The sequence below is a fragment of the Gossypium raimondii genome, chromosome 10 (assembly GCF_025698545.1).
Source record: "Gossypium raimondii isolate GPD5lz chromosome 10, ASM2569854v1, whole genome shotgun sequence".
In the NCBI taxonomy this organism is placed as follows: Eukaryota; Viridiplantae; Streptophyta; class Magnoliopsida; order Malvales; family Malvaceae; genus Gossypium; species Gossypium raimondii.
The window spans coordinates 10,923,648-10,948,606 of NC_068574.1; the positions used below are offsets into that span (position 1 = coordinate 10,923,648).

General features: G+C 34.4%; 2 protein-coding genes across 2 annotated transcripts; both read left to right on the forward strand.

Moving 5' to 3' along the window:
- The first annotated feature begins 21,417 nt into the window (after positions 1-21,417).
- On the forward strand, positions 21,418-22,537 carry LOC105778277 (glyoxylase I 4). The gene is made up of 3 exons (XM_012601957.2): positions 21,418-21,637; positions 21,718-21,832; positions 21,938-22,537. The coding sequence occupies exons 1-3, from the start codon at positions 21,471-21,473 to the stop codon at positions 22,226-22,228; spliced, it is 573 nt and encodes a 190-aa protein (XP_012457411.1). The 5' UTR covers positions 21,418-21,470; the 3' UTR covers positions 22,229-22,537.
- Positions 22,538-22,859: 322 nt separating this feature from the next.
- On the forward strand, positions 22,860-24,499 carry LOC105775260 (B-box zinc finger protein 18). Its single transcript, XM_012597788.2, has 5 exons — positions 22,860-22,865; positions 23,255-23,395; positions 23,617-23,713; positions 23,793-23,908; positions 24,006-24,499. The coding sequence occupies exons 1-5, from the start codon at positions 22,860-22,862 to the stop codon at positions 24,222-24,224; spliced, it is 579 nt and encodes a 192-aa protein (XP_012453242.1). The 3' UTR covers positions 24,225-24,499.
- The last annotated feature ends 460 nt before the right edge of the window (positions 24,500-24,959 follow it).

Consider the following 24,959-nt stretch of genomic DNA (forward strand, 5'->3'; position numbering starts at 1 on the left):
AACGACCCAACAAGAGAAAAAAAACCCCTAGCCCAACAGGCCTACAACCTAAACATTTTCAGCAAAAAGGATAGGCAGAAACCCTAAGGCGAGCTGCACGTCAACAAGGCCTCCTCGCACACCACCGCCGCACGCCATCCTCTACGCGTCTGACACCTTCAAAACAAAGGCAACACGCAACAGAAGCCAACAAGCAGTAAAAACAATAGAGAAAAAGACAAAAAAAATAGAAACAAATAGCCTTGTAGTTTGGCTATAAAGTCCACAAATAGTATCTTTGTATTTTTTCCGGACAAGTTCGAATACAAAAGCAAAAGAAATTGAATACAAAGTCTTTAAAAAGGAGAAAGGTGATTTTCATTTTATTTCTATTTATTTTGTTCTTGAGTTTGTTTTTTGTTTATTTATTTTTATTTCTACGTGCAAAAATAAAAGGAAAATGAAAGGCTCACCTGAAACGTCCTGCGGCCACGTCGTCGGAGGTCCTCTCTCCGTCGACGAAATCGGCCCTAAAAGGGGGGTGAGGGTCTTTTCTTTTAGTTTTTTTCTTGGTTTAGAAGGCTTGGACTTCAAATCATTGAAAGCGGGGCTAAAAAACCAATTTTGTCCATCACCGGCCACCAGCCACGGCGGCGGTGCAGTGGACGGGCGCCGATGCCCATGACTAGCCAAGGAGAGGATTGAGAGAGAAGGGGACAGCTTTGGAATTTCTTTTTAAATGGCTGAATGAGTTCAAAAAATTTTTTTGATTTAAATAAAGGCACGAAACGGTGCCGTTTTGAACCAGGGTCACTAGCACCAAAACGACATCGTTTAACCTTGACCCACGCGCGACCTGACCCGCTCCAGGGGGTTCCGCGTGTTTTCGTTCAATGGGATATTTACACCGTTGGCCCTTCCACATTTCTGTTCCTTTTTATTTAGTCCCTTCGATTTTTTTTATTATTTTTATTTTTATTTTTATTTTAATTTCACCACAGAATTTTGTTTGGTTTTCAATCGGGTCCTCGACCCACTGACGCGCTGGAAAATGGACATATGTCCAGGGATGGGTTTTTTTACCCCGCGCGCTATCATTTTGGTCCTTCTTTGTTTATTTTATTATAATTTTTACCTTTAATTTTGTTTTTGTCCTGATTTAGTCTCAAATATGTTTGATTTCAATTTATTTTTGCAAATTCGTTATTCATTTATTTATTTTAAACCTTTTCTCATATATCATTTATTTTAAATTCTTTTATTATTTATTTCAAGTTTTCCACATATCATGTATTTTAAATTATTTCAAACTATTATCCATTTTAATTTTGTTATATATTATTTATTTTAAACCATCATATATATTATTTATTTTGAATTGTTTTATATATATCATTTATTTTTTAAACTGTTTTGTATATTATTATTTTAAACTTCTTTTTACATATTACTTATATTAAACTTTTTATATATTATTTTAAATTGTCTTATTTGCTATTTATTTTAAATTGCTTTGTATATTATTTATTTTAATTTGTTTTACATATTATTTACTTTAAATTGTTTTATACTATTTACTTCAAATTGTTCTACATATTATTTTGTTTCGTTTTCTTTGATTGTTAATGTTGATATTAAAGTGACATGTGTTGTGTGATTATTGCCATTATGTGTTTTATAATTCGTTTATTCGTATTTTCATGTTATTGTGATTCATTAGTGTAACATTTTATTCGTAAATTATGACTCCATGTTGTATATTATTATTCCATCACATTTCATGAAAATCACTTCAAAGGTCGCGTTTAATTTGTTCCTTTATCCATAATGGGCCATTTTATTATATTTCAACTAAATAGCACGCATCGTTTAGGTCTTGTAATCGCTATTATTCAAAAAAAATTTAAAAATAAGGCAATGCTTCGTTTTTTTTGGAAATTTGAGAAGTCGTACCCTAACTTACGGGGTTTCGATTTTCTCATTAAATCTAAAAGCCAAACATCCTTCTAAATTTAAGACACCTAAGTTTAAATAAAAATTAAATGCGAGCTTATTCTCGAGGGTTCAAATGTCGCATCCTAACTTACGGGATGTGGCATAATGTTACTGCGGGACGAGTGGGCCTTTGTTACTCATTTCAATTTAATTCAAGTGTTTTTTAAAATTAATATTAATAAAAAAGGGATCGTACTTTAAAATCTTTTCAAAACTTTTGACATTAAAACATCAAGTAATCAACTAGGTACCAATTTTGGGCGTATCAAGTATGCTAATCCTTCCTCGTGCGTAACCGACTCTCGAACCTGTTTTCCAGATTTTGCAGACCAAAAATTATTATTTTAGTAAATTTAAACTTTTATTAAAATGATTAAATTATGAGGTGATCCAATCACACCTAAATAAAAAAAGATTGGTGGCGACTCCATTTTCGTTCTTAAATAAAAAGTCGACCCCTTTTACAAAAAATGGTTTCGACATTATGCATTTAGTATATTGTTGAAAAGTGGAATATTGTTAAATTATTATACATTTGTAGTGAATATCCAGTTTAAATAGAACGCAGGATTGAGTACAATAGTTGTGTGACAAAAGACAGCAAAGGAAGAATTTATGGCAAATTACCCAAGTAAACCAAGGTTCAGCATTTGTTGTGAACTTTCGTGTTTACTTTCCGCTTAGCTCTCACGAGCTTCTGTTTAACTCATATGAGTTTTCGTTCAGCCCTAATGGGTTTCCATTCAGCTCTTTTGAGCTTCTGTTTAACTCTTATGAGTTTTCGTTCAGCTCTTATGAGCTTCCGTTCAACCCATAAGGGTTTCTGTTTAGCACTTACGTACTTCTATTCAGCCTACGGACTTCTGAAAATGATGTACTCATATCCGTAAGTCGTTCTTCGATTTGTTAAGATTTGGTAAGTGACTTATGTAATTAAAATTGGAATATTTATTTTTATTATTAGTATTAGTCTGAAACAAGCATATTCATCGATTGAAGTTTTGGTTGACAGGGAATTTACATTGAATGAATTTACATATTCATTGATGTGTTACCGAACTTACTAAGCTTCATTAAGCTTACTTGTGTTGTTTAATGTTCTTGCAGATCAACACATCAAGTCACACTATCCAACTTAAACCAGTAGATTTTGCAACATATACTATGGTTTATATGGCATGTATAGGGTTGAAATAGTTTTGAGTAAAGTTGGTTGTGTAAATATTATGAATTATATTTTTTTATATTTCTAATCAACTTATATATGTATGTGTAGTCTTATCTTGCTTGATATAGGTTTGGGTGTGAATAATTGATGAATAAGTTATAGGTATGTTGGTGAATGTGTTGGTAAAATATGGTTGATATAAGTAATTCAAATATGTAAATTTATTAATGTGGTAGATTAGAATGTTAGGATAGATGTGATAATATGACATTTTTAGAACTTAGATTTGGTTGAATTAAAGGTCTTGTTATGGCCTAAAAAGTATGAAATTTGAAGTGTTTAGGATGAAATCAAGGATGGGTGAGAAATATGGCCTTAAAATGGCTTAATTTTGTCCACACGGGTAGAGACACAGGCGTGTGTCTCAACCGTAGGCCTATGGTCTGGCTGTGTGTCCCCTGCATCCTTAAAATTGAGAAACTGAATGCTCATGTTTTTGCACACGGCCTAGCACACGGGCGTGTGGCTTGGCCGTGTGACCCCTACACCTTAATTTCATAACACACGGCCTAGCACACGGGAATGTGGCTTGGCCATGTGACCGACCCAAGTTAGAGAGTTACACGGGCATAGACATGGGCTGAGACACGGGCGTGTGTCCCCTGCACCTAAGAAAAACTTTAAAATTTTGGGAAAAATTCTCTGAGATTTCTACTTAGTCCCAATTTATTTCTAATGCGTATTTTGGGTCTCGAGGGCTCATACACAGGAAAATATGAGTGATTTATGATTGGTTTTTGAAATGTATATTAAATGTTATGAAATGTTTAGATTTGATCTAAAAATCCCGGTAATACTTTGTAAACCTGTTCCGGCAACGGATAAGGGTTAGGGGTGTTACAGTTATAGCCACATTCCCTTCGCAATAAGCTTTCAGGTTATGGCCTTCAACTTCTTGTGTTATTAACTTTGAGATTGAGATGAATGCTATAGATGTTATTAGTTTGATTGCCAATGCTTCAAATTCTAATGTTTTGCTTTCAATTTTAATAGATTATTGTAGGATGTTCTTGATTACTATCCAGACTGTTGAGATTAAGCATACCTTCAAGGAAGGCAACTAGTGTTCTTGTTGGGTTTTTTAGCAAAGGAAGAGAGCAAAATAGAGAAAAATTAGAAATCAAATTTGACTTGTTATATTTCATCATCTCTTTCAAATACAGATTATACAATATATACGAGTTTTTCTCACCAAAAAACTCAACAAATCCCACTAAAATAGTCTTGAAACTTAAAAAACATTGCTTGTACACAGAATAAATTAACTAAACATGTCATTCAGCACCTAAATATATCACCAGTTTTAACAACTAATATTTGGTTTTATCCAAAATACACTAAAAAACAAAAATGTGCTCTTTACTAGTAGCGTGCATAAAAAACATTCTCATGTTATCTGCGGCTTACAGCTTGCGATTTTACTTATTGCGGGACAGCTCGTTGTTAGACTGTTCGCCAGAGTTGGAGTATCTGCCAGATGGCTTGCATTGCCCGCCATTTTGGCTTCCACTTGGATAGCTTGCTTATTTTTCCGCTTGCACTTATTTGCTTGTACTTTTGGCTTGCACTTTTTGGCTTACACTTGTTGGCTTTCTCTTTTGCATCTCATCAAGTGAAAGAGTTGCAAACTTTTTAGCTAATCAGGTAAGTCTGTAATGACTCGGATGAAGGATTTGTCCTTTGGCAAAGTATAGGTTTCTATATGAGCGTAGGTATATTGTACTATTTTAGTTAGTTTCTTGTCAAGATCTAGTTAGAAATTGACTAGAGTGCAATGGATATTTAAGGTGGGATTTGCCTAGAAATTAGTATGTTGGCCACAATAGAGTGATGAGTCAGCTTTGAATGGATAGCTACGTGTAAGTTATTGTGAGAGCTATGTGAACTATAAATATCAATGAGGCTATTATAGTAAGCGTTCTTCTTTTCTTTTCTTTTACCTTACTTTACTCTGGTACCTCGTCTAATAAGGAGTTCTTCATTGGAAAAGGTTGTGAAGTGTAGTGAAAGTCTTGGTATAACCAATTTCGTTGAAGTTTTTCTGTAAGTATCCAATCTGTATTAATATTCTCTGAGTTTCCTCATTGCTTTGGTATATTACTAAATTCTAGTTTCCATAGTTAAGAATTCAGGTGAAACCGTCTTCATGAAATATAGTAAGCGGTTGCATGTAATCATCTACTTGTGCATGTAAGTGATAGGAAACAGACATGATTTCCTTGGTGCATAAACTCGATATCCAGTTAAGATGGGCCATTGGTAGGGCATGTTAAATGCTAACCAAATTGGCGTGAGTGTTGGGTTTCTGGAAGAACATGTTAGTTGCTAACCAGTCTGGAAATATGGTGTTACCTTCGGCAGGACATGTTAGTTGTTAACAATGGAAAAGAACCTTGAACTCATGGAAACACGTATGTGTTCAAAACAATAATGATTGTGATGCCTATTTCAATATGTGAACATGGAATCCAAGGTTAGCACAAGGAAGGTCAATAAAAAGGGTAATGTGAATTCTAGATATGTTGCATGTTAAGTATATCTGCAGATAGGAGAGAGACGTTGAATAGGAATGTTCGATAATATTACATGTTAAGTGGTAAATCTTCATCCTGTGGTTGTGTTGTATACATATTTTATTCGTTAAATGGTTGTGCTTGGCGTATAGCATCTGCCCTAGTGAAAATGAGTTCAGTTGGCGTGTAAGAATTAGTCTAACTATATGTCTGAGATGTGAAGGTAAGTGTTGGTATAGATCGTGTTTCCGAAGGAACGTATCCCTTCTAATAGGAAAAGTGTTCTCTAAGAAAGTAAAGAAGAAAGGTATTTGTCCGGTATTAGAGTCCACCTAGGGATACTATCCGCCAAGGATAGATATCCGCCATTGATCTATGTTGAAGGTATACGCCCAAATGTATCTGCGTATAGAGTGTCAACTTAGTAAATTATGTGTATGTATATATATTTATGTTATATTGTCTTTGTTCCTGTATTTTTCTTTGGAAAGGGTCAAACATTTCTAATTCTGGAGCTCACTAAGTTCTTTTGAACTTACTCCCGTTCTTTTCCTTTTTCAGGTGGTACTTCAACATAAGGCTTGTAAAAGCGACTCTGCCAAAAAGAACGGCCTTTGTTGTGAGCTTCGATTTCATTTATTTTATAACATTTATATATTTTGGGGCTAGCGTGTAGTTTTTCCTTGTAACTAAGATTTGTAATAAATTAGTTATTTACTAAATCACTGCTTTAAAATAATGTTATCCTTAAGGATTAGTTAAGTTTTTATGAAGTTATCATTTAATCATATACACCAAACTGATTTAAACGATATTTACTGCCAATGTTGTCTTTGGGATTTTGTGAAAGAAGCTAACTCACCTTATATTTATGAAAACATGTAACACCCCTAACCAGTATATGTCGTTAGAATAGGGTTACGGAGCATTATCGGCATTTACAGAACATATAATAGACAAATCATATCATCTAGCATCTATATCAGAATTCAATCATAATGTCTCTTATATGAGCCTTCGAGGCCCAAAATACATGTTAGAAATAAGTTGAGACTAAACCAGGTACTCAGAAAATTTTTTGGACCACATTCAAAATTTTTAAATGTGCAGGGGACACACGCCCGTGTGGTCAGGCCGTGTGTCTCACACGGTCAAGAGACACACATGTGTCTCAGGCTATGTAGACATTCGAAATAGGGACACACGGCCGTATCCCAGCCCGTGTCCAAACTTCTAAGCTTACTGACTTGGGTCACACGGCCAAGCCACACACCCATGTGCAAGGCCGTGTGAGCATACTGACCTGCATTAATAAGGTGCAAGGGTCACACGGTCAAGCCACACGCCCATTTGCCAGGCCATGTGGATATTTTTAGCATTCTATTTTGAAAATATAAAGATGCAGAGAACATACGGCCAAACTACATGCCTATGTGCTAGATCATGTGTCACACACGGCTGAGACACATGCTCGAGACTTTTCCCGTGTGGAAGAAAATAGGTCATTTCCAAGCCACATTTCTCACCCAAATTTGGCATTAACCTAACACAACAATTTGCAAGTTCACAAACCATCTCAAAGCATTCAAAACAAGCCAAAATCATGTCTTAAACATGACATACTACTACATACAACCAATGTGCCCTTAGGCACCTCAAATGACAATTTACTATCATGTCAACCTAATATTCATACTTACCTAAGTACCTAATGCATATATGCATAATCAAAATCATACTTCAAACATGATAAATCTACTTATATATACATCAAAACATATCCATCATAAGTCATTCCAATGGCTAGTTACAACCAAAACATTTATATGCCAACATTGGCTAATTAACCTATACACGTCATTATAACCAAAATTAATTTACTATTTATACCGAAATGAGCTGATGGATAGGGTGATGTAGCTCTGACCAGCTTCCAACCTCTACGAGCTTCCGAGTGCTATAAGACAAGGGAAAATAAAACAGGGTAAACTTTAAAGCTTAGTAAGTTCGTATAACAGCAAATTAACTTAGCATTATTTCATACATAAGGTAAGTATACAAGAAATTTCCAATCAATTTGGCTATAGCCTAAACACATATCCATATCACATTAGCCAAGTAATCACATGTATAATAAATAATCATGGATGAACAGAGTCATCAAGTAAATTCCACATTCGTATAATCTCTAGTTCACGCCTCAATAAATCAAGTAACATCACTTCCATGTATTTCAGATATATATTGGTATAATTCATTTTAAATTCACGTTATCTCATGTTAGAACTTTTTCCTTTGAACCATTTAAAATATCGATGGATACACAAGTAGTACACACGAAGTGTACAAAACTGTAATTCGCCAATTCTTATAATATCCATCAATTCATTTTTCAGAATGCTCAATCGAAACGGGAAGCTCTTCCGAGCCATATAACGGGAAGCTCATGTGAGCCATGTAACGGGAAGCTCATAAGAGCCCTATACGGGAAGCTCATGCAAGCTAATATCGGGAAGCTCCGAAGAGCCATTAATCAGGAAGCTCGTACGAGCCATATATCGGGAAACTTCGGAGAGCCATATATTGGGACGCTCATAAGAGTTGTAATGTATCTGCAGCACATGCAAAATCACAACCAATCGGGATGATCATAAGAGCTATGTATCAGGAAGCTCCGAATAGCCAAATATCAGGAAGCTCAAGAGAGTCAATATCGACATGCTCAAGAGAGCTAATAATGGGATTTAATACTTATCGATCTTCATCGGATATTTGATTAATTTACTATACATGAAAATAATACAATCACATACATACAATTCATTCAACTTAACATATAAATATACAATTTAGTTACATGAACTTACCTCGACAAGTGTTTATGTTCACAACAGCTATTAATCTGTTACTTTCTCTTTTCCTTGATTTAACTCCGTATTTGATCTATCCGGATCTATACGAATGAATTTAACACCAATTTAATACAATTCATACTCAATTCAATCCAATACACATCTTTGGTCAAATTACTATTTTGCCTCAATACTTTTGTTTAATTACAATTTCGTCCCTAGGCTTGGAAAATAAAATTCATGCAATTTAATCCTTATTCCAAGCCTATCCTATTTTTACATGTAACAATAGCAGCCCATGTATTTCACAAAATTCAAAAATTTTCCATAAATTTTACATCTTTTCAATTTAGTCCCTAAATCATACTTTCATCAAAATTCCTTTTACAAAAGTTGTTTATCTATCAACAACCTTTCATTTTCTACCATAAAATTTCATAATTCAACTATACTCATCCATGAAAAACCCTAATACTTTAATATTTTTACAAATTAATCCCGAGATAGCTAGATTAAGCTATTACGATCTCGTAAACATAAAAATCATTAAAAGCGGAGAAAGATACTCACCTAATTAAGCAAAATAAGCTTGCTTCAACTCCATAACCATGTTTAGAGATTTCATGTCTTATTTTTGGGAAAGATGATATAAAATGATGATATTTTCTTATTAAATTAATTTATCATCTTTTATTATTTCTCTTTCCAATTTAGTCCTTTTCTTTATTAAATTTTTCAATGATGACTAATCATACTTATCTACTAACTCCACTAATTGGTCTATTTTCCATATAAGGACTCCCAATTTTAAATTCGTAGCTATGATCCCTTTAGCTACTAGAATTCAACTATTGCATTTTATGCAACTTGGATCTTTTTTATCAAATTAAACAAGTAATCAGTAAAATTTTTTTACGAAATTTTTATACGACATTTCTATCAGAATGCGGACCATAAAATAATATTAAAATAATTTTTCTTCCATACTCAAATTTGTGGTCCCAAAACCACTGTTCCGATTTCATTGAAAACAGGTTGTTACAACTCTCCCCCCTTAAAGAATTTTCGTCCTCAAAAATCTTACCAGTAAAGAGGTTTAGATATTGCTTTCTCATTGTTGCCTCAGGTTCCCAGGTATCTTTTTCTATATCGTGTCGTTGCCAGAGAACATTTACTAAAGCTACCTTTTTATTTTTTAATTCTTCCATCTCTCGTGCCAGACTTTTGATTTCTTCTTCACTATAAGTCATGTCAGGCTGAATCTCAACATCCGTTGGAGAAATAACATGTGAAGGATCTGACCGATACCATCATAACATAGACACTTAAAAGACATTGTGAATCCTTTCTAATTCTAACGGCAAAGCTAATCGGTACACAACATGTCCGATTCTCTCAGTAATCTCATACAGCCCGATAAATCATGGACTCAATTTGCCTTTACGATCAAACCGAAGAACTTTCTTACAAGGTAAAACTTTCAAAAATATTTTATCACCAATTTGGAATTCTATTTCTTTACGTTTTAGATTCCAGTATGATTTCTGACGATCAGAAGCTACTTTCAAAATATCTCGGATCACTTTCACTTTTTTTTAGTTTCACGGATCAAATCAACTCCATATATCTTTTTCTCACTGAGCTCGGTCCAATACAACGGAGTTCAACATTTACGACCATATAAAGCTTCATACGGTGCCATTTTTATGCTTGTCTGATAACTAATATTATATGCGAATTCAACTAACGGTAAATATTTTTCCCAATTGTTTTTAAATTCTAATACACAGCACCGAAGCATATCTTCAAGAATCTAAATCATATGTTCTAACTGACCAACGGTTTGAGGATGAAATGCGGTACTGAAATGTAATTGCGTACCTAGAGCCTCTTACAACTTGTTCCAGAATCGGGTTGTGAACCGTGGATCTCTGTCTGAAATAATAGAGACTGGTACTCCTTATAGTCTAACAATTTTTAAAATATATAATTTCGCTAATCTGTCCAAGGAGAAATCCATATGTATCGGAATGAAATGCATAGACTTTGTCAACCAGTCGACTATTACCCAAACGGTATCTTTCTTTTTCAGAGATAGAGGTAAGCCTGATACAAAATCCATTATAACTCTATCCCATTTCCATTCCAGTATCGTAACTAGCTGTAACAATCTTGAAGGTACCTGATGTTCAGCTTTAACTTGCTGACATATCAAACATCTAGATAAAAATTAAAAAATATCACGTTTCATTCTCGGCCACCAGTACATCTGTTTCAAATCATTTTACATTTTATTACTCCTTGGATGTACAGACATATTACCATTATGAGCTTCAAGCAAAATTTTCTGTACAAGCTCTAAATTCTTTTGTACACAAATTCTACCTCTGAATAACAGACAATCATCGGGTCCTATTTGAAATTCTGAATCAAAAGTCGTTTCATATTGTACCCGTTTAGCTTGCAACTTAATATCATTTTTCTGAGCTTCACAGATCTGTTGTAGAAACATTGGTTTAGCTTTTAACTCAACTAAGATTGAGCCATCATCAGACAATGACAATCGAGTATTCAATGCTCGTAAAGCAAACAAAGACTTTCTACTCAAAGCATCTACAACCACATTTACTTTTCTCTGATGATAATCGATTACCAAATCATAATCTTTCAACAGTTCAAGGATCCATCCTTTTTCTTAACAAACTGAACCAATGCACCCCAAGGTGAAAAACTAGGTCGAGCAAAAACCTTTCAGTCAGTTCTTGCAACTGTGCATTTAACTCTTTTAATTCTGTAGGGCTCATTCGGTATGGTGCTATAGATATTGGTGCTATCCCAAGAACAAGATCTATAGAAAATTCAACTTCTCTAACCGACGGTAATCCGGGTAACTCTTCTGGAAACACATCAGGATACTCACAGACTACTAACACTGATTTAATCTTCGACTCAGATACTTTAGTGTCCAACACATAAGCAAGATAAGCATCATAACCTTTTCTAACATATTTCTGTGCTGACATGGCTGATCTCACATTCGACAACCCATCTAGAGCATTTCACCATTCGGACATTTAATACAATATGCTTTTGTTTACAATTCATCACGGCATCATGCTGAGTTAACAAAACCATACCCAGAATCACACCAAATTCATCAAATGGTAATAACATCAAATCAGTCGGGAAACAATAACCCCATACTGTTAATGGACAATTCTTGCAAATTTTATCCACCATCACATACTAGCCTAGGGGGTTTGATATTTTAACCACAAATTTAGTGGACTCGACAGGCAAATTTTTACAAGAAACTAATTTTGTGAAAATGTATGAATGTATTGAACCAAGATCAATTAAAGTAGTTACATCAGTATCAATAAATGAAAAAGTACCAGTAATAACATCTAATGCACGAATAGCATAAGTTCTAGTCGGTGCTCGTGCTTCAGATCTGACATTTGAATCTTTTGTCATACCCTGGTTACCACTCACATTGCTAGGATTACGAGGTGGTCTACATCTTGTAGCGGGGTTGCTCGACCTTGAAGTTTGAACGGTATCTTTTTCAGGCTTTTTCGAGCAGTCTTTGAAATAGTGGTCAAATGAACCATATCTAAAACAAGCTCCGCTTTTCATGCGGCACTCTCCAAAATGTAGTGTATTACAGTTGTTGTATCTAGGTTTAGTATTTCTAACACTACCCGTACTTGCTACAGATGTAGCCTGAGATCTTAGACTAGAGCGTTGAATACCTCTATCTCTACCTGAATATCCCGTAGAGGTAGTGAAATGGTCATCATATTTCTTTGATTTCTTTGATACCGACTGATATGACTTTTCAGTAAATCTTTTACTTGAAATTCTGGCTTCCATCTCAGCTTGTCTCTTTTCTTTACTCAACTCTTCAACTTTATGAGCTCAATCAACCAGTACAAAAAATTCTTTTAATTCAAGAATCCTAACTAAAAATTTTATGTCTTCATTTAAACCCTCTTCAAACCGCTTACACATTGCGATTTCAGTCGGGATACATTATCTGGCATATTTACTCAGTTAGACAAATTCTCATTCATACTCAGAAACTGTCATATGCCTCTGTTTAAGCTCTAAGAATTCTTTACGTTTCTAACCAAGAAATGTCTGGCTGATATATTTCTTTTTAAACTCAGTTTGGAAAAATTCCCAAGTGACCCTTTCCTTCGGTACAACTGAAATTAATGTGTTCCACCATTGGTAAGCCAAATCTTTTAACAAAGACACCAGACATTTAAGACATTCAGCCGATGTACAAGATAGTTCATCCAAAACTCTGATAGTGTTTTCCAACTAGAATTCAGCTCTTTCGGGATCATCTTCGGCTGTTGTTCTGAATTCTTCTGCCCCATATTTACAGATTTTATCAACAGAAGGCTTACTAGTTCTAATAAGTTATGTACCTTGAGGCATTTCGGGAACCGATTAAGAAACAGGAGGGTTGGAGATTGTTGTATAGTCGAATTTGTTCTTACAAATTGAGTAAACTATTCGTTCATCATTTGGAAGAAGGCTTCTTTAGCCTCTCCTCCTCGACCCTCAGATACAGGCCATTTACTACTTGAGGCTACTCTTTACACAGAGGCTTAAGCATTACTCTCAGATTCTTCAGAATTAGCTCGGTTGGATGACATTACTATATGAAAAACATGCTTTAAAATGGTTAGGAGATATCACACTATCACAGGTTATTATATAACCATGGTTATATAATGGCATGTATAGCTAGACTCGTGTATACCACGTTAGTCTAAGAATAGACTAATCTTGGCTCTGATACCAATAAATGTAACACCCCTAACCTATATCTATCTTTAGAATAGGGTTACAAAATATTACCGAAATTTACTGAACATATAATAGACAAATCATACCATATAGCATTTATATCAGAATTCAATCATAATGTCCCCTATATGAGCCTTCGAAGCCCAAAATACATGTTAGAAATAAGTCAAGACTAAATCGGGTACTCAAAAAATTTTTTTAAAAATATTCAAATTTTTCAAAGGTCCAAGGGACACACGCCCGTGTGGCCAGGCCGTGTGTCTCACACAGTCGAGAGACACACCCGTGTCTCAGGCCGTGTGGGCATTCGAAATAGGGACACACGGTCATGTCTCAGCCCGTGTCCAAACTTGTGAGCTTACTGACTTAGGTCACACGGTCTAGCACACGGGCATTAATAAGATGCAAGGGTCATACGGCCAAGCCATAAGCCCGTGTGCCAGGCCATATGGATATTTTTAGCATTCTATTTTGAAATTTTAAAGATGTAGGGGACACACGGCCAAACTACACACCCATGTGCTAGGCCATGTGTCACACACGGCTGAGATACATGCCCGTGTCTCTGTCCATGTAGACAAAAATAGGTCATTTCCAAGCCACTTTTCTCACCCAAATTTGGCATCAACCTAACACAACAATTTGCACATTCACAAACCATATCAAAGCATTCAAAACAAGCCAAAATCATGTCTTAAACATGACATATTACTATATATAACTAATGTGCCCTTAGGCACCTCAAATGACAATTTATTATCATGTCAATCTAATATTCATACTTACCTAAGTACCAAATGCATATATGCATAATTAAACTCATACTTCAAACATGATAAATCTACTTATATATACATTAAAACATATCCATCATAAGTCATTCCAATGGCTAGTTACAACCAAAACATTTATATGTCAACATTGGCTAATTAACCTATACATGTCATTATAACCAAAATTAATTTACTATTTATACCGAAATGAGCTGATGGATAGTGTGATGTAGCTCCGACCAGCTTTCAACCTTTACGAGCTTTCGAGTACTACAAGATAGGGGAAAATAAAGCAGAGTGAGCTTTCAAGCTTAGTAAGTTCGTATAACAGCAAATTAACTTACCATTATTTCATACATAAGGTAAGTATACAAGAAATTTCCAATCAATTTGGCTATAGCCTAAACACATATCCATATCACATTAGCCAAGTAATCACATGTATAATCTATAATCATGGATGAACAGAATCATCAAGTAAATTCCACATTCGTATAATCTCTAGTTCACGCCCCAATAAACCAAGTAACATCACTTCCATGTATTTCAGATATATACTGGTATAATTCATTTTAAATTCAAATTATCTCATCTCAGAACTTTGTCCCTTGGACCATTTAAAATATCGATGGATACACAGGTAGTACACACGAAGTGTACAAAATGTAATTCATCAATTCTTATAATATCCGTCAATCCATTTTCGAGAATGCTCAATCGAGCACATAAACGGAAAGCTCTTTCGAGCCATGTAACGGAAAGCTCATAAGATCCCTATTCGAGAAGCTCCAAAGAGTCGTTAATCAAGAAGCTCGTGTGAGCCGTATATCGGGAAGCTCTGGAGAGCCATATATTGGGATGCTCATAAGAGTTGTAGTGTATTCTCAACACATGCAAGATCACATCCAATGAAGATGCTTATAAGAGCTATGTATCGGGAAGCTCCGGATAGCCAAATATCAGGAAGCTCAATGAGCCAATATCAGGATGCTCATAAGAGCTAATAATGGGACTTAATACTTATCGGTCTTCATCGGATATGTGATTAATTTCATATACATGGCAATAATACAATCACATGCATACAATTCATTCAATTTAACATATAAATATACAATTTAGTTACACGAACTTACCTCGACAAGTGTTCATGTACACAAGAGCTACTAATTTGTTACTTTCTCTTTTCCTCGATTTAAATTCATATTTGATCTATCAAGAAATATACGAATGAATTTAAGACCAATTTAATACAATTCATACTCAATTCAATCCAATACATATCTTTTTCAAAATTACTATTTTACCCCTATACTTTTGTTTAATTACGATTTTGTTCCTAGGCTCGGAAAATGAAATTCATGCAACTTAATCCTTATTCCAAGCCTAGCCAATTTTTACATGTAACAATAGCATCCCATGTATTTCACAAAATTCAAAATTTTCCATAAATTTTACATCTTTTCAATTTAGTCCGTAAATTATAATTTCATCAAAATTCCCTTCACAAAAATTGTTTTCTATCAACAACCTTTCATTTTCTACCATAAAATTTCATAATTCAACTATACTCATCCATGAAAAAACCCTAACACTTTAATAGTTTTACAAATTAATCCCCGAGATAGCTAGATTAAGCTATTACGATCTCGAAAACATAAAAATCATTAAAAATAGGACAATGATACTCATCTAATTAAGAAAAATAAGCTTGCTTGAACTCCATAACCATGGCTAGGGTTTCCATGTCTTATTTTTGGGAAAGATGATATAAAATGATGATATTTTCTTATTTAATTAATTTATCATCTTTTATTATTTCTCTTTCCAATTTAGTCCTTTTCTTTATTAATTTTTCCCATGATGACTAATCATACTTATCTACTAACTCAACTAATTGGTCTATTTGCCATATAAGGACCTCTAATTTTGAATTCCATAACTATTTGATCCTTTTAGCTACTAGAATTCAACTATTGCATTTTATGCAACTTGGTCCTTTATCAAATTAAACATGTAACCGTAAAATTTCTTTATGAAATTTTTATTCGACATTTATATCATAATGTAGAGCATAAAATAATATTAAAATAATTTTTTTAGACTCGTATTTGTGGTCCCGGAACCACTTTTCTAATTTTACTAAAAACGGGCTGTTACAAAATCTATTAGTTTTATTTAAGGTTTTTGCCAAAAGATCTTTACCAGTTATGTTTATATTATATGGCATATGCATGTTTTGATTGTTTTATCATTTGAAAGTTTTGGGTTAAAGCCCTAGCTCATTTAATATACATCGAAAGCTAAATAAGAATTCAACTGAGTATAAGTCTACTTTTAGTGTAACGCCTCAGCCCGTTTTTGGGAGATGGGGTGTTACATGTCCACTGAACTAGTATAGGCTCTCAAGGCCACAAAGTTTCAATTCAACACAAGCTTCTATCATTCATTAAAATTGTTACAACTTCTTGTTCCAATGAATCAAATATAGTGCGACATTTATCTTTAAAAACAACAGTGTATTTATTCTCAATCAATAGACCAATGCCTAGGAGATTATGGTCTAACTCAAGAACTAAAAGCACATATTTAATTACTTTAGTACCTATTAGAGTGTTAATTAACACATCTCATTTTCCTTTAGCCTCAATAACCTGACCATTTCCAATTCTGACATTTGAAATACAGCTTCTGTCAATTCGCTTGAAGATGTTTTCATCTAAAGTCATGTGATTTGTACAGCCAGTGTCAATCAACCAACTCTTATTGCCTTTGCTGCTTGAAATAAAACAAGAGGAAGTAAACAGATGCTCCTCCCAAGCTTGGTTTTCTTCAGCAACCTGAGCTTGAATATGGTTTTGTTGCTGCTGTTGTTGTTGTTGCTTCTACCCTTGGTTTTTGCACACTTTTCCATATGATCAAATTGTTTACAGCTTCTACACTGAATATCTGACCTAAACCAGTAATACCTTTCCAGGTGATTTGTCTTCTTGCAATGACAGCATGGTGGATATTTCCCCTTGCCAACATCTTTCCAACTCTACTATGTTTTGTTTGTCCAGGCTTTCTTTCCTTTGTTGTTTGAAGAGCTTGAGCCTTCCTTGTTTCTCGCTTAAAAAGCTCCATCAACGTGCCTCTCTTCTCTTGATGCTCTCCTTTGTTCTTGAGCATATAACACATTGATCAACTCTTGTAGTGAGATTGTTTACAGGTCCCTCGAGTCTTCAAGAGAGGAAACCTTTGACTCATACTTCTCAAGAAGTGTAGTTATAACCTTCTCAACTATTCTGCTGTCACTGAATTAGTCTCCTAGCAATCTGATGCTATTGACCACTACCATTATCTTGTTTGCATATTTCTTTACTATCTCAGCCTCTTTTATCTTCAAATTCTCAAAATATCTTCTAATATTCAGCTTCTACACTGAATATCTGACCTAAACCAGTAATACCTTTCCAGGTGATTTGTCTTCTTGCAATGACAGCATGGTGGATATTTCCCCTTGCCAACATCTTTCCAACTCTACTATGTTTTGTTTGTCCAGGCTTTCTTTCCTTTGTTGTTTGAAGAGCTTGAGCCTTCCTTGTTTCTCGCTTAAAAAGCTCCATCAACGTGCCTCTCTTCTCTTGATGCTCTCCTTTGTTCTTGAGCATATAACACATTGATCAACTCTTGTAGTGAGATTGTTTACAGGTCCCTCGAGTCTTCAAGAGAGGAAACCTTTGACTCATACTTCTCAAGAAGTGTAGTTATAACCTTCTCAACTATTCTGCTGTCACTGAATTAGTCTCCTAGCAATCTGATGCTATTGACCACTACCATTATCTTGTTTGCATATTTCTTTACTATCTCAGCCTCCTTTATCTTCAAATTCTCAAAATATCTTCTAATATTAATGAGTTGTTGCTACCTGGTATTATTCAAACATTGAAACTCCTCATTTAGCTTATCACAAGCTTCTTTGGGAGTCTCATAGGCCATCTAAAACACCACTTTGTAGGCACAACATTGCCTTGTACTTCTTAGCATGATCATTACTAAGTTGTCTGATCTGTACTATGGTTGGATTCTCCCTCAACATTGGTGGGTCAATATCGGCATTCACTACCTCCCATAAGTTAAAAGCTTGAAGGCAGGTCTTCATCTTTACTACCCAAATATGATAGTTTTCACCATTGAACATAGGCGGTGGAGGAGGTAAAAAACTTGCTGAAGGCATTTTTGTAGATACTCAAATATCAATGGCTCTCGATACCAATTGTTGGGTTTTTTAGCAAAGGAAGAGAGCAAAACAGAGACAAAATAGCAATCCAATTTAACTTGCTATATTTCATCATTTTTTTTCAAATACATATTATACAATATATAAGAGTTTTTCTCACAAAAAAAACTCAACTAATCCCACTAAAACAATCTTGAAACTTGAAAAGCATTGCTTGTACACAAAATAAATTAACTAAACATGTTATTCAACACCTAAATGTGTCACCAATCTTAATAACTAAGGTTTGGTTTTATTCTAAACACACTAAAAAGCAAACACACAGCTGTTACTTGTAGCATGCATAAAAAAAACATTCTCATGTTATCCGCGGCTTGCAGCTTGCAGTTCTACTTAGCGGGACAGCTCATTGTTAGACTATCAACCAAATGGCTTACACTGTCCACCATTTTGACATCCACTTGGATAGCTTGCATATTTGTTAGCTCGAACTTTTAGCTTGTACTTTTGACTTACACTTTTTGAGTTTTACTTTTGGCATACACTTGTTGGCTTGCCTTTTTGCACAGGGGCGAAGCCAGAACAATTTTTTAGGGGGGCGAATGAAATTTTAACTTTCTATAGTCTTATCTTTATCATTTTTAAGGGATTAAATCGAATTTTTATAATTTTAGGGGGACCAAAGTACAATTTCACCTTTACTAATTTAAAATTTTAGAAATTTTTAAATGGCCTAAATAATTTTTTTTTTTATTTTAGGGGGGCCAGGGCCCCTGCCAGCCCACTAACTATACCTTTGCTTTTGCATTTCATCAAATGAGAGAGCTGCTACATGGATTAGTTAATTTTCAAGCTAATGTTATTTAATTCTATTTTGTTGGTGGTGGCCAATGAACTGTCTATAACATGCACCATGTATGCTTAGTTATTTATAAAGTTCCTATTTTGTTACCAAAAAGAACTGCTCAATTGAAATCCTCAAAGGCCTTGATAATATTAACACTTTCCCTTGCTTTATCTATTATCGTTTAAAAAGATATGAAAATACTAAATTTTTTCATCTCAAAATAATGTTTTATGCTATTAAAGGAATAAAATTTAAAAAATAATTTGCACCATACATTATGGCCTTGGATGATTTTTAGAATTTAATTACGTTTTAGTTATATTTTATTTTCATGGATGGTTTTAAAATTTAATTATTTTTCTATTTTTTAAAAATCCGCATATTTTATCCATCATTAATAATTTTAAAAAGAGTATCCCCAGCTACCATGTTTACTCCATTAAAACAATAAAAAATATTTGAAGGCTAAAATTTCCTTTTTCGTCTGAATAAATTAAGAACCAGCATTCATAATAAATATCATAGTTAATTATAAACGGAAATACCGTAATTAGTTTCCCCTTATAAAGGTTAAAGAGAAAAATGTGTTTGGCATTGAGAAACGAGACAGGTTAATGTGATGAGTTTCGCCATTCACCAACGTTAAATTCGACGTAGAAGATGGTTTTAAGGCTTATATCAAACCATTATTTTTAAAGTTTTATTCCTCTGTATTTATGTTAGATATGCAAATGAATTTTGAGAATATAATGAAGCTCAGTGATTATTTGGGTATTGTATTGATAAAAATAGTTCACTAAGCTGAGTAAAGTATATTCTACTCCTATTTATAAGAATCATTATCTCTTCATAAAACACAACTTTTAATATCATATCTTTAAATAAACATAATTATTCAGCTAATATCTCTTAAATAAATATAACTATTAAAGTAAGAGACACAACTATTCAAGTAACGTCTCTTAAATAAACATAACTATTCAAGTAATATTCCTTGAATAGTTATAATTCTTTATTAAAAATCAAGTGATATAACTTTTTATATTTAAGAGACATAATCATAACTCTTTATCAATAATCAAAAGATTATTTACACAATTTCATTTATAATTATTAGAACACGATAAATATTTAAAAATGTTCCAACAATCTTTTGTTACTATACTCGATATCGGCCTCTTTGATTTGGTAGTTGAAACAGGGATTGCATCTAGTGGCAGCCAGCAGTTGTATTACCCAACAATCATGGTCCGGGAACAGGCATGCCTGCCTGCCACACAAATGATGTAATGTTGAATCCACAGTGAAATCCGGTTGGAATGGGGAACAGATACTAAAGCAACTTTCAGCAGTGATTTATGAGACATGGTGAAATTATTACCTAACCAAAATGCAGCCAAAGGTCAATAGAAACGAAACTTGATAAATGTGATATTGTAATAGGGAAACATCAAAGAAATTTCTCACTCTTTTTGGAACCTTGTACATGTCAGTGTTTAGGAGACGGCTTTGCTCTTTCCTCATGTTTGTTTGGTTATAACTTTCAAAATCACCATTTTTGGAAACAAATCAACCATAATCAACATTAGCCGACAAGCTAAAAAACCACACACCTTTGTTTATTTCTTGCAACTTGATGGAAAGAAAAAATTCGTAGTCAAGTTCGTAGAGATGATCTGTACTGAAAACGCGTGCTGAAGCAGTCACTAGCTTGAATTGAAATCCACAAATTTATGTGAATTATGAAATATCTTCTTCCTCCAAACTATAATGTAAATTTTTAATTTTTGGTAAAGAAAGCAAAATATATATTAAATATTTGTATTGGATGTCCGACACGGACACTAGAGTTTGAGTAACATATCCAATGAGAATTTATAATTGAATAGACTGGAATATATAGCTGATAAAAGTCAGAATCCTCTACAACCCTTTTTTATTTAAATACAACTTTTGCTAAGAAGTTTGTACCTTGTTTGATATCTTCAAGTTAATATTGGACATTTTCTGGCTGTTTTGATATATCTAAACCTAAATTTGGGGCCAAAAAAAATGTAATATTCAATAATAGTAAATGTAACAACTGTTCAATGTTTCTTCAAGGCAATTTCTCTAATGTATAGACCATTTGCTAGGAAAGTTCCTGATAATTACTTGAATTTACTTTATAAAAAGGACCACAAGGCAGTAACCTATGTGTGCAAACAAGTGAGAAAGGAAGAAGAAGAAGAAGAAAGATGATGGAAATTGAGGAAGTAAGCAATTATGAGGCATTGCCATTGCTCTCATTGAATCATGTATCATTGTTGTGTAGATCAGTTTTGGATTCTATGAGGTTCTATGAAGAAATCTTGGGCTTTGTTCTCATCAAACGCCCCTCTTCTTTCAAATTCAATGGAGCTTGGTAAGCTTACTTACCATGTTTAGTTTTCAATGAAGCAACAATAAATGACTCCATCATCATCTGCCGTGAATCTCATGCAGGTTGTATAACTATGGCATTGGGATACACTTAATCGAGAACCCATCCATTGATGATTTCGACACCATTGTCGAACCACGGCCAATCAATCCCAAGGATAATCACATATCATTCCAGGTATAATTTTCAGAAAGCTCAGGCTGCAAGCCTGCAACTTCAATTTTTTTACATCACTGACTATGAAAAATGTTTGGTGTTGAAACTGTTGGCTGGTAATGACAGTGTAGGGATGTGGGGCTTGTGAAGAGGAGGCTTGAAGACATGGGGATGAAGTATGTAACAGCAGTGGTTGAAGATGAAGGGAATAGGGTTGACCAGGTGTTCTTCCATGACCCAGATGGATACATGATTGAGCTCTGCAACTGTGAGAACATCCCAATCCTTCCACTCTCTTCTTGTTCATTCAAACCAAGGCTAAGCAGCTTCAACAGGGCTGCACCAACTAAATGTGGATTCATGGAAAATATGATGATGGAGAGCTTGAGCATGGATATATTGAACATCTCATTTTAAATTTTCCAAAAGAGTGAACAACTTTCACTTCCTTTTGATGCCATTGTTTGCTGCATTTGTTTAAGAGGTCTTGTAATGGTCTGGTGCCATGATTTCATGAAGAAGTTATAATCTGAATTTATTTATAATTATATATATCTATACTTTTTAAGAATAGATAAGGTTTCTGATTGTGTTAAAGTTGAAATATGGCCTCTGTTATAGACCAAAAGGATAAAAGAAATGATCTGTAAAAGACTAAGAGAGTTGCCTGCCAGTGTTATTTGTGAAATGTCAAATTTTTTTATAAAACAATTTTCATTATGTGAAGATGTCTGCCTCTTATATGGATTTTCAATAATTTGGTTTATATACATTTACATATTGTTACCTCTTATATGGAGTTTCAATATATTTTCTCTTAAATGTTTCATTAGGTTGTGGGTGGCATATACTCAAAAGAATCATATGTGAAAAAGTTTACTATCAAAGAGATGATATTTTATTAAATCCAAATTTAGTTCTTGCAGTAAGTGAATAGTTTGAATCAAATAAAAAGTTGAAGTTGCTAACAAATTCTAAAGAAATATATATAACCTGTGTCAGATATTTTCAGCCAGTTGTGTCACTAAGGGAGGAGATTACAGAACCAATGAAGGTGAGAAGATGTTTATGTGGATGCTAGCTAGATTTCCAAAAGCAGCAAAAAGGAATTAAGAAAACCAGACCCAAAATAACAATAATAGTTATAAAAAAAAATTTAAAAACTCTGGGTCCCAACTCCCATGGCAGATATGTGACTGGTGAACAAAGGTTAAAGCAAGAAAGGTTCTCAACCGCACAACTCAAAAAACCCAGTACTGTGAAAAGCTTGTAACGTCCATTCCATCAAGTGAGCAAATACCAAATGAACCAAACCAAAAGTTGTCATGTCTTTGTTGTCTGATTATTCAAGTGCCCACATTTTCCCCCACTCTACTCCAGTCCAGTCTCATAGTCCTTGTCATCATCAATATCACGTCTGCTTATAGTTTCATTTGATTATAGAAACAGCTTGTTTTTCATTCGTTTCTAGGACGTATATATTATTGTATTATCCGAACCCTTTGTGATGGTTGTGAAAGTGCTGCTGCTGTTGTCTTCTGTGCGGCTGATGAGGCTGCTCTTTGCTCTGCCTGTGATGTAAAAGTTGGTCCTTTTCTTTTTCTTCATGAAACTATGCACTTTGGGGGTGTGCTTTAGTTGTTAACTGGATCCCATGTAGTTCATTGTAGGAGACACGATTTTCCCCGTAGTTGCTTGCTTTTCAAATGGCTTGTTTTTCCTTTTTTAGAATTAGAATTGTTTCATTGGTCTAGATTGTCCTGAAAAATTGAAACCTTGCTTTGAACTATTGATGGATATGGCAGGTCCACATGTGCAACAAGCTTGCCAGCCGACATGTCCGGGTGGGTCTGGAAAATTCAAGTGATGGTCCTGGCTGTGACATATGTGAAAACGCACCTGGTATGCATTTCAGGTGTCTTTTTGTGTTTTATTTCTTCTTTCATTACAGAGCTATTGTTTTATTGGAATGTGTATGTAGGCTTCTTTTACTGTGAGATAGATGGAAGCTCCCTTTGTTTGCAATGTGATATGGCTATACATGTTGGAGGTAAAAGAACCCATGGAAGATATCTTTTATTAAGGCAGAGAGTTGAGGTTTGTCACTTTTAATATCTTTTGAAGATAATTTGAGTTAAAATGTTGCTCTTGGAATTTTATTGCTTTTTTTTTTCTTTTTTTTTCCTTTATGCAGTTTCCAGGGGGAAAATCTGGTAATGTAGAGGACCCAGCTTCACAACAGGTGGGTCCCAATGACACCAAAAGAGGCCAAAATCAGATAGCTAAAACAACAGCAGGAGAGAAGCAACAAAATCACAAGGATTTTCCTGTTGAAGAGAAGGATGCTAAAGCTGATGGCCATCATAATATGGGATCTGAAATGATAGATTTGAATATGAAGCCTCATTGGTGAAGCCTCAAAAATCTTATAATCTACCCACTGGAAGCCATTAATGTGTTTTGTTTATGATGCCAAAATGGACACTCTTGTTGTTCGTATGGATCCCGAATATTAATTCTAAGAAAGATGGCTGATCCTGCAACGGCAGTAAAACAAGTCCATATGGTTAATGTTCACCAAGATCCTTTACTTTCAATCATCAGTGTACCAAAATTGTGTTAGTTTACACTGTACGCCAAATGCTACTGTAATACTACCTTGCGGAATGGAGTAAGACAATTCTTTCATTAGGTTTGTTCCTGAAAATTTTGAATTCTACTTATGTCGGTGAATTGGAGGTGGTAAAATCAACTACCCATTATTTGCCACGACATTCCCTGTTAAAGTAAACTGTGAAGCCCATCAGCCTTGAACCTAAAATGAATTCTTTCATTCATACCCCCATTAAACCATCTAAAAAGAACATTCCATTGCCTTTTCTCGTCACCCAATGAGCAGGGAAGCTTCAGAAAACAACTTTAAGAATGTACAATCAAAACGCCAATTAGAAGAATAACCCATCAGCAGCAGCACTTTAGCTAAAATCCCAATAAATACTGCAATTTTATCTATTCTTCACCAATTAACCACAGTTAGAAAGCAACTAACTTTGCAACATAAATTAGTGTTATCCAGGGAGCATTTGAAGTCAATGTCATACATGAAAAGATAAATTTCAGGGAAGCAGACAGTGGCTCTTAATAAAAT

What these genes read in the sequence shown, in the direction of transcription:
- LOC105778277 (XM_012601957.2), top strand. Translation starts at nt 21,471, where the DNA reads ATGATGGAAATTGAGGAAGTAAGCAATTATGAGGCATTGCCATTGCTC. An exon ending in TTCAAATTCAATGGAGCTTG is followed by an intron (nt 21,638 to 21,717) that starts GTAAGCTTACTT and finishes AATCTCATGCAG; the next exon opens with GTTGTATAACTATGGCATTG. An exon ending in ATAATCACATATCATTCCAG is followed by an intron (nt 21,833 to 21,937) that starts GTATAATTTTCA and finishes TGGTAATGACAG; the next exon opens with TGTAGGGATGTGGGGCTTGT.
- LOC105775260 (XM_012597788.2), top strand. An exon ending in GCTCTGCCTGTGATGTAAAA is followed by an intron (nt 23,396 to 23,616) that starts GTTGGTCCTTTT and finishes TGGATATGGCAG; the next exon opens with GTCCACATGTGCAACAAGCT. An exon ending in TATTAAGGCAGAGAGTTGAG is followed by an intron (nt 23,909 to 24,005) that starts GTTTGTCACTTT and finishes TCCTTTATGCAG; the next exon opens with TTTCCAGGGGGAAAATCTGG.